This window comes from Lepidochelys kempii, chromosome 14 (genome assembly GCF_965140265.1).
Source record: "Lepidochelys kempii isolate rLepKem1 chromosome 14, rLepKem1.hap2, whole genome shotgun sequence".
NCBI classification, from domain to species: domain Eukaryota; kingdom Metazoa; phylum Chordata; order Testudines; family Cheloniidae; genus Lepidochelys; species Lepidochelys kempii.
This window is the reverse complement of record NC_133269.1, coordinates 26,253,229-26,267,177: the sequence shown is the minus strand read 5'-3', so window position 1 is coordinate 26,267,177 and position 13,949 is coordinate 26,253,229. Positions and strand designations below refer to the sequence as shown.

The 13,949-nt window shown below is 44.7% G+C and overlaps 1 protein-coding gene across 3 annotated transcripts in view; it reads right to left on the bottom strand.

Moving 5' to 3' along the window:
- MYOCD (myocardin) overlaps window positions 1-13,949 on the bottom strand; it is a 471,189-nt gene that overhangs the window by 55,922 nt on the left and 401,318 nt on the right. For all 3 annotated transcript variants that reach the window (XM_073310471.1, XM_073310473.1, XM_073310474.1), the window contains one exon: window positions 4,537-4,602. In XM_073310471.1, coding sequence (XP_073166572.1) covers window positions 4,537-4,602 — 66 coding nt within the window. The remainder of the gene's footprint in view (window positions 1-4,536; window positions 4,603-13,949) is intronic.

Here is a 13,949-nt window from a genome sequence, read left to right as displayed (position 1 = left end):
CGCCGTGCTTTGGTGAGCAGCCATGAGGATGGTGACAGCTGTTTTAGTTAAAAGCAAAATAAAATGAGCGCACGAAAAAAAAATGAAGTAAGTAAGGGACGTTACTTTTTATAGCCCAGTTCACTACGAAGTCCTAGTGTTATGAGGTTTCTGTGGGCAGGAATTGACCAGCTCAAACTTCATTTCATGCTATTCATAATGAAAGTGTTGCAGAATTTAGTCATTTACCAAGATTTTGGAGGAATTATGTGGATGCTGTAGCTTGTATTAGTCTGCAAAACAAATAAAGGTATTGCTAGCACCAGTTCTTCAGACAACACATCAGGATAGATCTGTGATGGGATTCACCAGTTTGGAAGTGCAGGTGGCTTTGCAGAAAATGGACGAAGCTGCTGCACTTGACACGCCAATTTTAGGACTAGATTTTGCCTTTAAGGCACAGTGCTGTGTTTGGGAAGATGAGGAGGAGCCTCTGTGTAGCAGGAGCCCAGCATGAATTAGGCCAGAATTCTACTGGGGATCCTGGGAAACAATCTCTGCAGCAGCAGCTGGTCCACCACCAGGTGCAGTGAATGGCTAGTCCCAGCCCATTTTGGGTCAGCTAGCAGAGTCTGACTTGCAGATTGTGGCTGGCCCCTGCGCAGGATTGCTAGGGAAAGACTCCTTGCACACTCTTCCCTGTCTGGGCACATACCCACACAATCTGCCCCTTTGTGGATCATGAAATATAGACAGTTAGCGATACTCCTGACTTTATGGCAAATGCTTCCCAGCAGTTCCACAGAGTGAATTTGCCCAGTAAATCAGGCCTAAAACATTTTCATCAAGCCAATAAAATTGCATCTGGATGAGACGTTCAATAACAGATCCTGTTGTTTGGTCCTCCCATTCACTAACAGGGCACGTTCGTTACTTTAGTGCAAATCCAGAGTTCCTCCATTGACTTCACTGAGCCTGATTCTCTACTTACTTTCACAAGTTCTGCCCTGTGTGACTCCATTAGCTGAGCGAGGTTGAGATTGGAGCTTGTGCCATTCTCACTTAAGGCAGTCACCCATTTCTCCCGGGGGAGAAGAGACGGGCATGTCTGCAAAGCCTTCCTCTCTCTTCAGTCACAGTCTACCCCATAGGCTGTGCAAGGCTGGTCCTTGCCTTTGCCTCCCTGACTGCTTTAGCTATTCCATTTGGAACTGATCACAGACTGGCCTTTCCCAGCATCAGGCTGTTCCCACCGTTGGGGCGAACTCAGCTGCCACATGGGACACTCCTGCTGCACACTATCTAAGATGCTTCAGCCTGGTGCATTCTGTATTATTTGTCTGAGGCTTTCACTTTCAGTAAATGGTTACAGAACATTGTAGTGTTCAGCACCTCCAAGTGCTGTTGAGAACATTCGTAACTCACTGGTATCCAGAAGGGATTGCTCAACACTTTGACCCACTGATTTTCTATTATTGTGAATATTAATCTGTCTCTCTGTCCTCTGTGGGTGGAAATCTAGAAATGGATCAGTTATAAAGAGGAGGCTAAATTCTCTGCAATAGAATTACGCCAGCAGAAAATCTGGCAGAAGGATTTTAAATTACCCTTGTCCAAAATCCAATGGACAGTGTCCGCTCTTGGACCAGTTTCATGATTAAGATCTGACATCTCGTGACTCCTTAAGGCTGCTGTACCTCATAGAGTAGCTTTCTAATATACTGTATAAAACAATCATATCCAGCCCTGGTGACTTTTGGGATCTCAAGCTTTAAAATCATGACACCCAGGTTTACAGAACAGCTCTTTTTGATATACTGTACTTTGTGCATTACAGCAACTCCACCTCATTCCATACTCACCTCAGTGTATGGAATGAGGTTCCAGTCCATGTGCACCTTCAAGAACTCAGCTTACATATGTATGCTCAGTGCCAGCAGAACATGGGGACACCATTAGGAACAGACCCTTGTTGTTAGGACACATTGACTGTGCATGCACAAAGCATGCTTTTAAACCCCCTGCGAGCTGGACTATTGAAAGGCACCTGTGAGATGCGGCAACAATCCCTGTGTTAAATGTCTAGTTTCTATCCTTCCTTGTGACATGATAGTGCTGTTAAGAAATGTGCACATTTGTACAATGGCAAAAGAGTATTTTTTTGTCTTCATTCTCAAAAACGAGTGAACCATTTGTGCTTAGTCTCTCTCCACATGGCCCCCGTTGGACAGAGCTGCCAGACAAAATGCCAGCCCAAAAGGTGAGAGTGTGGCCAAGCTGTGAGCAACAGGAAAAGGCCTTTGAGGTTTCTGCACTAGTGCTAGTGGCTCTGCTGTGCGTTTCTGAGCCGTGCGCAATGCAGGGATTCTTTAGAAAGCGTTAGGTCCCCATTTCTAAAAACGCACGCGCCCCATGTAGTCACGCCATCGGGGGATTTCCAACTGCACAGACCTTTACATTCAAGAACTCCAGTTTATGCGCATGCAATGGGACTTTTTGCACGCTCATCTTGAGTGTGCCCCTTTTAAAATGTGGGCCTGTCATCTAACAGGAGATGTTAGAGGTGGCACAGAAATCTGACACTGTCACCAGCTCTTGCAGTTCTATCATAAGTCTGCCAATATTTGGTGTTTTTCTTAAAGCCCCAGGCTCTTGGATTTACATAAGAATCTCAATTTACATTAACAATTAAAAAAAATAAATGTCTAGACTTCCTGTTTGCAGAGAAAAGCTTGAAAGTATGAACCCAACAGGCTCAAAACCCAGAATGCAAATCAAAAGAACTCAAAATTTATTATGTTGTAAAATCTCACGGTTTTTATGACAATCTCATGATTTGGGGCCTGACTCATGATTTTTGCATGCTTGAGGGTGGTAGTACTATACTGATTAGCCTTCTATTGCTAACACTGATAACAGACTCATGAAAGCAAGAGAATTAGAAAGATGGTGGGAGAGATAGTCCAGGTGTTGAATGGAATGCTACAGACATACTGTTACTGAAATGTCTTGTTACTGGAGAGCAGAGACCATACTGCTATCCTCTGGGTTTAAGAGCTGTTTGAACAGCACAGTCCTTAAGGGGGTCCATATTATAAAGTACAATAGCCAATAACAGAGAAAGAAAGGAGCAAGTAAGAAGTGGATTAGGCCTTGCAAATTTGCAGTCCTTAGCAATTATTCTAAAGGGGCAGTGAGAGGACAAACTGTATAGGGACAAATGCTTGACCTGGGTTATTGCTAACATTATAGCTCCTGTAAATGGAGGGCTGTTCTAGACTAGGATGAAATGTGTCAGTTAACAAGACAGAAGGGAAGTGTGAGATCTAGCTGACTGGCCCCATTGTTGCCACTTGCTGGCTTCATGCATCTAGGCAGTGCAGGTGCAGCAGGCAGGCTGGTTCCATTCTTGCCCTTCCTGGCTCTCATATGCTAGCACAGTGCTGTTCGGTTTGGCTTTGGCTTTCTGAAACATTGGGCTATAGCCAGTGCTGGGCTGGGCTGGATCCCACCAACTGAACAAGCGGCTGCAGAGCCCTGGAGAGGGAAATCTGCTTAGGAGGTAGGGGGATCTGAGCAGGACACAGCCACACGTGTGCTCCACTCATCCAGGGGCCAGGGGATGCGGAGCAGGTGTGGCCCCCAGGAGATGCACGGACTCAGCATGGCTGCCAGCTGGCCTCTGGCTACGCACCTGCTGGGGAGTTCTGGCTGTGCCTGGGAAAAGGGCTGGGTATGAATCCCACGAGGTAGCACAGTCCCTGCTGACTCATGGTCGGGGAAACTAGCACACTCATTTAAACACCTCTTTGACATAAAACAGCAAGCTGTGCAGCCTTAACTGCATGGCACTGCCCTGTGACAGGGAGACTCTGGCCACCACCAGGCCATAAACCACTTGAGATGTGGAGAAAAATCATGATCACTTTCACGCCCCTCCCCTCTCCAGGGAAATTCATTCCAGCAGAAAATCCCAGACAGCTCCCAGCAGCTTGCTGTTGGTTTGCCAGCCTGTTTCCTGCCTCTGGGCCGGAACCTGCCAGGTGATGAGCACCCCCAGGAGAGACCCAGCACTTTGCAGGTTCAGATGTGTTATCAGACTCCTGCTCTGACCATGCAGCAAACTGCTTGGCCCAGACAGGCCTGTGCTAACCTACAATAGAGATTTTGAACAGAACAGGAGGGTGACCTGCAATACACAAGAGAGTGAGACTAAAACTCTGCTAAGGATGATGGCTAGCAGGCCAGATCCTCAGCCAGTGTAAATCAGGGCAGCACCACTGACATCCATAGGAGGCCTCTGCGTTATAACCCACATAACAGATATCCAAACATAGTGCTCAAATGCCAGCTAGAGCAGCGTGGAGGTAGCAGGGTCCTCCCCAGAGCCCAACCTGCTAACCGGGGGTGAGAGTGAAACCCAGCCATGCGGGGGGTGCTGGAGAGCAGCTACGTATAAGCATCAGGAGGCAAATGCAGCATCTGCAGGAACTACTGGTGGCTGTGCTCTAGCTCTGTGATGCATGTGGCACAGACAGTGGTAGGTGAGGTACTCACGTGGCATGATGCCCTGGTCTGCCAGCTGCTCACGGGTTCTTCTCTGCTGAAGCCGTAACTGTAAAACTGTTAGAGAAAGAGTGTCAGGAAGAGATGCAAACTTTTTCCTGAAGCAAGTAACTTTCTGCGAACAGTCCCAGGAGAGAGCTTTCAGCAACAAGCCCAACGCCTTTCTGTCACTGAGAGAGGAATCCCCTGAGGGGAGGAGTGTTCCTGAAAATTAGCAAGGGAGTTCCTGCAAAGCAGGTGCTGAGGCATCACTGTGATCCTGTTTTATTCAATACCTGTGTCTGTAGGGCAGCGTTCCCGGACTGAAGGGCAGAAGGACCAGCAGGTGAGAGAGGACACAGACAGGGCCTCTTCACTGTTCTCCAGAGCCTCAAATTTCATTTAAAAAGAGCACTCACAGCTTGAAAGAAAACCATCCAAATGGGCAACAATTTAAAATTCAGAGAACCTGAAACAGAGCTCTGAGCTGCCTCATTCAGTAAAACGGGGTTGGCTCATTATACTTGGTAATGTCACCATTGCTGGCTATTTCACTACCCATCCCAGCATGTCCGAAAGGAATGGAAGGGTCTGTCCTCGCGCTTCCCATAGCGCAGGGCATGCTGGAAGCGTGCCAAGGACTGGCCGGGGGGACACAAAGGGGGCATCCATTAAGAAGGGGAGACTTTTAACCACACATGGAGGCCTTGCATGGGGTGTGATTGTTTTCATTTTCCTGAAGGTGGGTCAGCGTTCAGTAGTTTGGGACGTGCTGCTTCAGGGCAACCAAAAAACCCAGAATGAAACCAAAGTGCACGGCAATTCCTGGAGTGGTGTGAGAGCTTTCAGCCACACTGAACCTCCCCCGGAAACATCGAACCTAAATAACATGGGTTCTTTGCGTCTGCTGCGCTGCAGGTGGGATATGTGAGAGCCCCATACTGGGGGCAGGGGCAGATGGAGAGGAGGATTATGCGGGGGCTAGGCTTTCTGCTTCGGGCGGAAGTTGTTGTGATGTGGGGGGTTCTGTTGGCATGGAGGGTGCAGACAGTCCTCTGGCCTGCCCTAGAAGTCATTATTTTGGCACCTGTGTCAGTGTCCTCATGATGGGCACCCTATGGTGGCCACGAAGCAGCACGGGATTGCTATATGTTGGGCATGTAGAGACTGAGAGTTGTGGAGGTCTGGGTCCTTGACCCCATTTGAGTGAGCAGGGGTGTGAGTCAGCAGGGTGGAGGACTTTGGTCTCACCTGCTGCACACACGGGAGATGGAGCCTGTCCTTCAGTTCATGGTGTCTAACACAAGGTCAGTAGCATTAAAACATCTATTATGTGTTACTGAAACCTGGCTGGAAGCTGCTGCTGAGCTAGTCTTGGCCCAGTTGATGCCAGCCGAGTGCTCAGCACAAGGTGGGCCAAAGGGGACAACCAAGCTGTAGCTGTGATATCTGAGCCAACCTAAAATGCAGGTCTCCAACCCCAAGCCTAGATCTAACACAGTGTGTACATCTGGCAGGGATAGAGCTGGGGCTGGTCCCAGTGCATTGCCTGCCCTGCTGCCCAGCACAGGCCCTTCTGGGGCGGCTGGAATTTCATGTTACAGTGGCATTGGAGCTGTGTAAGCTGGTGGCACTTGGCTATTTCAGTGTTCACAGAGATGACCTTTTGCCTGAATCACTTCAAGATTTCATGGCACTGGAATGGCCCCAGGACTAGCCCAGGGAATTGCAAGCTCAACTCACACAGTTGAGGTCATACTTGGGATCTGGGGTTTGGCCTTAGATTGAAGGTGGAAGCACCTCAGAAACCCTAAAGCTCCATGTGGCACTGTGCTGCTGCTAACCCCTCCCCTAGATGTGAATACAACCCTCGCCACACTCACCCTCGTGGGGCTTTAGCTGCATGATTTCTTTTTCCATGATGTTTTGCCCTGGGTGCCGACATGTGGCTCTGTTTGCTGGGGGGCACTAGATAACGTAGTTAGGAGAGGTTAGGTCCGTACATTTAAGAAGTGACTACTTAGATAAAATGTCAATCACTAGTAGCACTTCTTCTTGGAACGAAAGCTCTGGCAGATGGGAACCAGTCACTGAACAGCGCAGACCTTGGCTTCTCTGTGACAATGAAAGCAGATGTGCCAACTCCCTGTTGATAGTTACAATTTGCTGAGAGAGGCTCCTCCACACTCCTTGTAATAGAGCCTATGTGTTATAGTATATTGTGTCTGTGAGGCACTGCATGGTAGAGTGTGTATTCTCTTACTTCTGCAGTCGCACTGCCTGCACTGGCTATAGTAATACATTTGACACCCTCTCTCTTTTGGTTATTTATCACGCAGTTTTTCGAAGAAATGTAATTAAAAGAACAAGGAAACTGTGTGCCCAGGATTGCTCTCCTTTCCATTTCATTGCATTGAGGCCAGAATACTGATTTTTGAACAGTTTTCTCCATTAGGAGAAATTCAGTAGATAGAGCAGTGCTTAATTTGTAATGAAAGAGGCCAGGGCTCAAAGTGCCGGGGCACGAGCAATTTTTTTACATTCATCACTGATGTAGCAAGCCCAGAGGTGCTGGGCTATGAACTGCCAAGCCTAGAGGTGCGGGGGCTCAGCCCTGGCAAGCCCTGGCACAAATTAAGCACAGAGTTAGAGATTTTAACAGGGATACGTGTATTTCCACGGACATAATATAACGGCATACTCATCTCCCAACTAGAGATGAGCCCATAGACAAGGCCTTGTGAAAATCACAATTTCATGAACTGCATGGAAATTGTGAAATTAGCCCAATACCACAAATTTTCCAATACTTTTACAAAATAAAAATGAAATGAAGAGACCAGGGTCATGTGATCTGGTTACGTTCCTTCTGTCTGCCATTTTAGGTTGTGTTGGTGGGGAAGAAAAAGGCACAGTAGCAAACTCTGCTGCTGCCACTTGGACCATGAGCAGCTGTGGCCTCAGCGGGGAGGTGGAAGCAGGCATCCGTGTGTGCAGGTCTCATGCTCAGTGCAGCTTGTAGCATGTGGCAGCATCATGTTAGAGGATTAGTTTGGGGGGACTCAGAGGCTAGTTTTATGCAAAAGATTGTAGCACTGACTTTTCCCCAACTGCATTCTGTGCATATTCTGTGAAATTTGATACTTTACCCACAATACTGCTGTGAATTTTCTAAAAAAAATTCCTCCATTTTCACAGGGCCCTAGCCAGAGCAGAACTCCCAGCCTTAGCACCCCATGACTTTAGCAAATTCAGAGAACTGACAGATAAGGTCCCCTGGGCAGAACATCCAAGGAAAACAGGAGTTCCGGAGAGCTGGCAGTCGTTCAAGGAGACAATATTAAAGACACAACTGCAAACTATCCCGATGAGCAGGAAAGAAGAGGCCAATATGGCTCCTTCAGGAGGTCTTCAATGGCCAGAATGTGAAAAAGGAATCCTACAAAAAGTGGAAACATGGATGAATTGCTAAGAAGGAGTACAAAAGAATAGCACAAGTGTGTAGGGACAAAGCAGAAAGGCTAAGATACACAATGATTTACATCTAGCCAGGGACTTAAAGGCAATAAGAAGAGGTTCTTTAAATATAATAGGAGCAAGAGGAAGACAAAGGAAAATGTAGGTTATCTACTTAGCAGGAAGGAGAACTAACAACTGATATCAAAAAGGCCGAGGTGTTTAATGCCCATTTTGCTTCAGTTTTCACTAAAATGGTTAATGGGCACCAGATACCAACAAACCTAATATTAACAACCGGGGGAAGGAACACAAGCAAAACCAGGGAAATAATAGGTTAAAGAATATTTAGATAAGTTGAAGGTATTCAAGTTGGCTGGGCCTGATGAAATTCACTCTAGGGTACTTAAGGAAGTATCTGAAGCAATCTCACTAGCAGTTTTCAGAGTATCAGCCATGTTAGTCTGTATCCGTAAAAAGAAAAGGAGTACTTGTGGCACCTTAGAGACTAACCAATTTATTAGAGCATAAGCTTTCCTGAGCTACAGCTACGCATCCGATGAAGTGAGCTGGAGCTCATGAAAGCTTATGCTCTAATAAATTTGTTAGTCTCTAAGGTGCCACAAGTACTCCTTTTCTTTTCACTAGCAGTTATCTTTGAGAACTCATGGAGGATGGGTGAAGTCCCAGAGGACTGGAGAAGGGCAAACATAGGAGCTATCTTTAAAAAGGGGAAGAAAGAGGACCTGGAGAATTATAGACCAGTCAGCCTAACTTCAATACCTGGAAAGATCCTGGAACAAATGCTTCAACGATCAATCTGTAAGCACCTAGAGGATAATAGGGTGATAAGTAAAAGCCAGCACATTTTTTTCAAGAACAAATCATGCCAAAAGTAGGATTTTAGGTCACCACAGAACTGTGTCATGTTCGTGGGCCTGGAGGGACAAAAGGAGAGGCCCCGAGATAGGACAGACTCTTCTGCTGGGCTAAGAGTATAGCTGGAAAGATTAACAATATTGTTGGGTGGGTTAAGGGAACTACTGTTGTGGCTCCTTGTGGCATGTAGCAGTTTAGATGGTTTAGTGTCCTTTTTCCTTTGTAGAGAAGCAAAGTTTGTGTTGTAAATGGCTTGTCTAACTAGACAAGGAGCCACAACAGTAGTTCCCTTAACCCACCCAACAATATTGTTAATCTTTCCAGCTAAACTCTTAGCCTGGCAGAAGAGTCTGTCCTATCTTGGGGCCTCTTCTTTTGTCCCTCCAGGCCCACAAACATGATATAGTTCTGTGGTGACCTAGAATCCTATTTTCGACATCTAAAATCTCACACAAACTTCCACAAAAATCATGCCATACCAACCTAATTTCCTTGTTTGGCAGGTTAATGGCCTAGTGGATGGGGTGGGGAGAGGGGAGAAGCAGTAGATGGGATATCTTGATTTTAGTAAGGCTTTTGGAACAGTCCCACATGACATTCTCATAAGAAAACTAGGGAAATGCGGTCTAGATGAAATTACTATAAGGTGGGTGCACAACTAATTGAAAAACTGTACACAAAAAGTAGTTATTAATGGTATGCTGTCAAACTGGGAGGGCATATCTAGCAGGGTCCCGCAGGGGTCAGTTCTGGGTCTGGTACTATTCAGTATAAAAACATAACATAAGAACATATGAATGGCTATACTGAGTCAGACCAATGGTCCACCTAGACCAGTATCCTGTCTTCCGACAGTGGCCAGGATCAGGTGCTTCAGAGGGAATGAAGAGAACAAAGCAATTATTGAATAATCCATTCTCTGTCATCCAGGCCAAGCATCTGGCAGTTGGAGGCAAAGGGAACACCAGAGCATGGGGCTGCATCCCTGATCATCTTGGCTAATAGCCATTGATGGACCTGTCCTCCATGAACTTCTCTAATTTTTTTTTAACCCAGTTATATTTTTGGCCTTCACAACATCCCCTAGCAACAAGTTCTACAGGTTGACTGTGCATTTTGTGAAGAAGTACTGCCTTTTCTTTGTTTTAAACCTGCTGCCTGTTAATTTCATTGGATGACCCTGGTTCTCATGTTATGTGAAGGGGTAAATAACATTTATTCATTTTCTCCACGCTATTCATGATTTTATAGACTGCAATTATATCCCCCCTTAGTCATCTCTTTTCTAAGCTGAATGGTCCCAGTCTTTTTAATCTCTTCTCAAATGGAAGCTTTTCCATACCCCTAATGATTTTTTTTTGCCCTTCTCTGCACCCTTTCTAATTCTAATATACTTTTTTGAGATGGGGTGACCAGAACTGCACCCAGTATTCAAGATGTGGGCGTACCATGGATTTATACAGTGGGTTTATGATATTTACTGTCTTATTATCTACCTCTTTCCTAATGGTTCCTAACATTCTGTTTACTTTTTTGACTGCTGCTGCATATTGGTCGGATATTTTCAGAAAACTGTCCACAATGACTCCAAGATCTCTTTCTTGATTGGTAAAAGCTAATTTAGACCCCTTCCTTTTGTATGTATAGTTAGGATTACATTTTCCAATGTGCGTTACTCTGCCTTTTCAACATTGAATTTCATCTGCCATTTTGTTGCCCAGTCGCCCAGTTCTGTGAGATCCCTTTGTAGCTCTTCACAATCTGCTTTGGACTTAAGTATCTTGAGTACTTTAGTATTTTCTACAAATGTTGCCACCTCACTGTTTACCCCTTTTTCCAGATCAAGTATGAATATGATGAACGGCACAGGTCCCCCAGTACAGATCCTTAGTGGACCCCACTACTTCTCTCCATTCTGAAAACTGGCCATTTATTCCTACCCTTTGTTTCTTATTTTTCAACCAGTTACTACTGATCCATGAGAGAACCTTCCTCTTATCCCATGACTTCTTACTTTGCTTAAGAACCTTTGGTGAGGGACCTTGTAAAAGGCTTTCTGAAAGTCCAAGTACACTGTATCCACTGAATCACCCTTGTCCACATGCTTGCTGATCTCCTCAAAGAATTATAATAGATTGGTGAGGCATGATTTCCCTTTACAAAAGCCATGTTGACTCTTCCCAGCAAATCGTGTTCATCTATGTGTTTGATAATTCTGTTCTTTACTATCGTTTCAACCAATTTTGCCTATTACTGAAGTTAGGCTTACAGGCCTGTAATTGCCAGGATCGCCTCCAGAGCCGTTTTAAAAACCTGGCATTACATTTGCTATCCCCACTCATCAGGTAGAAAGGCTGGTTTAAGTGATAGGTTACACACCACAGTTAGTAGTTGTGTAATATCATATCTGAGTTCCTTCAGAACTCTTGGGTGAATCCCATCTAGTCTTGGTTTAATGTATTGATTTGTTCCAAAACGTCCTCTATCAATACTTCAATCTGGGACAGTTCCTCAGATTTGTCACCTAAAAACAATGGCTCAGTTGTGGGAATCCCCCTCATGAGCTCTGCAGTGAAAACCAATGCCTCAGCATCTGTGCATCCAGGCATGCAGCCTATATTTCAGCTTCAGAAGGGAGGCTAGATTACCATGTTTTCCAAGCAAATTAGCCATCCCAGGATCCTTTGAGTATGTCCTGTAGTTGCCCAGTGGGCTCATGCACATCTGATTTCATGTGGAAGCAGAAATTTGTAGTTGGAAGTCAAGAGCACTTTAGTTCTGACATGTTAGTGAAAACTGACTGTGTCTCTTTAAGACCAGTCTTTGACTTGGTAGTGGCTAAGAATTTGAAAACTAATAAACAGCGTGGTGTCCGTGTCTATGCAAATTGAGCTGCTAGGAAAGGACACACTTAATCAGCAAGTAGATTCGTTTAAACAAAAAAGCTCTGAGCTCAACCCTCCAGAAAAGGGAGGTGGCACAAGAATTGTTCTTGAAGGTGAGAAAGACAAATTAACCCTAAGAAGGCAAAATTCCCTTACATTATTACCTCACCAAACCCTGAAATACAACCCCCAAAGATAGAACTGAGTTAAAAGCCTATGCTAAGGAAAACACTGAAGTGAAGGAGGATCTAATGACTAACTAGATACAAAAGTTCAAAAAGGGTTTTGAACAAACTGTCCTCAGAGACAAACTGTCTAAGAAAAAGGTGTGGTATGACAAAGATACTTGTAAATGCCCACTTGTCACAGATAATATCAATGCTAAACATTGGGATACATTTGATGTTGATGTCAAACTGTGTAAATATGTACAATGTGTATAACCTTTGGGAAAAGCCGTTGGTGGTAAGCCCACATTTTGAATACTGCGTGCAGATGTGGTTGCCCCCTCTCAAAAAAGATATACTGGAATTAGAAAAGGTTCAGAAAAGGGCAACAAAGATGATTAGGGGTATGGAACAGCCTCTGTATGAGGAAAGATTAATAAGACTGGGACTTTTCAGCTTGGAAAAGAGATGACTAAGAGGGGATATGATAGAGGTCTATACAATCATGACTGGTGAGGAGAAAGTAAATAAGGAAGTGTTATTTACTCCTCATAACACAATAACTAGGGGTCACCAAATGAAACTAACAGGCAGGAAGTTTAAAACAAACAAAAGGAAGTATTTCTTCACAGAAAACACAGTCAACCTGTGGAACATTTTGCCAGAGGATGTTGTGAAGGCCAAGATTATACCAGGCTTCGAAAAATAACTAGATAAAGTCATGGAGGATATGTCCATCAATGGCTATTAGCCAGGATGCACAGGTGTCCCTAGCCTCTGTTTGCCAGAAGCTTGGAATGGGCGACAGGGGATGGATCACTCAATGATTTCCTGCTCTGTTCATTCCCTCTGGGGCACCTGGCATTGGCCACTGTCGGAAGACAGGATACTGGACTAGATGGACCTTTGGTCTTACCCCGTATGGCCATTCTTATGTTCTTATGAATGGTACATGAGAACACACTCTGTGTTAAAAACCCTTATGATTATGCTGTTTCATTGAATAAGAACACCCTACTTGTTAAAAAGCCTTATGGTAATGATAATTTATAGCTGATACCTGTAAACAATCTTAGAACTTATCACAGAAGAAAAGCCATTACAAACTTGAACTGCTGTATGAAAAGGGAAACTGAGGCACACCATCTCATTGCTTTCATGGCTAAATGCCAAGACACCTACACTATGGAGAACATTAATATCTACATTGAGTTGATGTTAAATGGGTTACAAAAACTTGCCAGAGCTTATATGGATAACTTTCATGAACTCCAGCCAAGGTCACATGAAACATGTAGAAACTGTTACAACAGCTGAAGAAATCCTTTAATGGAATAGCCAAATATTGCAATACATTTGTAAAGGGGTGCAGTAACATTGTTCCTCCCATGATGAACCTTACAAAGAAAGAGCCTGTTTTAGTCAGACATGATTATGATAAACCATTTCTGTTTCACACTGATACTTCTAATACTGGATTGGAAGCTGTAATGATGCATAGTCGAGAATGGAAATTTTCTAGGATGTATTCAGCAGTGTCTTGGACACCCCTTCCTGCATCAATTTTGTGTTGGGGGTGTGATGCTGTGTATAAGAAAGGTGACCTTTGATAACACTGTTATTACCATAGTACACAATTTCCATAAATCTTGTACAAAGTATGTCATGTAAGGTATCAATAGAAAAGTTATGAAGTGGTAGGTATGATTATCCTGTTTCTATGCTTGTATCATCTTTGTATCTGAAGTTATGAATATTGGCTATGTATCTATATCTCAAACATATGTTGTATCCCTCAGTGACACCCCCCAGATAGATTTACATCAGGGCTAGCCAGCTATGTGTTGATGGCCTATTAAGGACACTCCAATCTCACAGTGGGTCATTGAAGAATCTCATCCTGTCCAAGGTAGGCTTTTGCTGGGGATGCCACAGACAGTGAGGAGCCAGTGTCCACCACCTGTGATTCAGCAAACCATGTAGGGCACGTGATGTGGACATGTTACCTTGGACTCCATCTTTGTCAGTAACTTTCCAT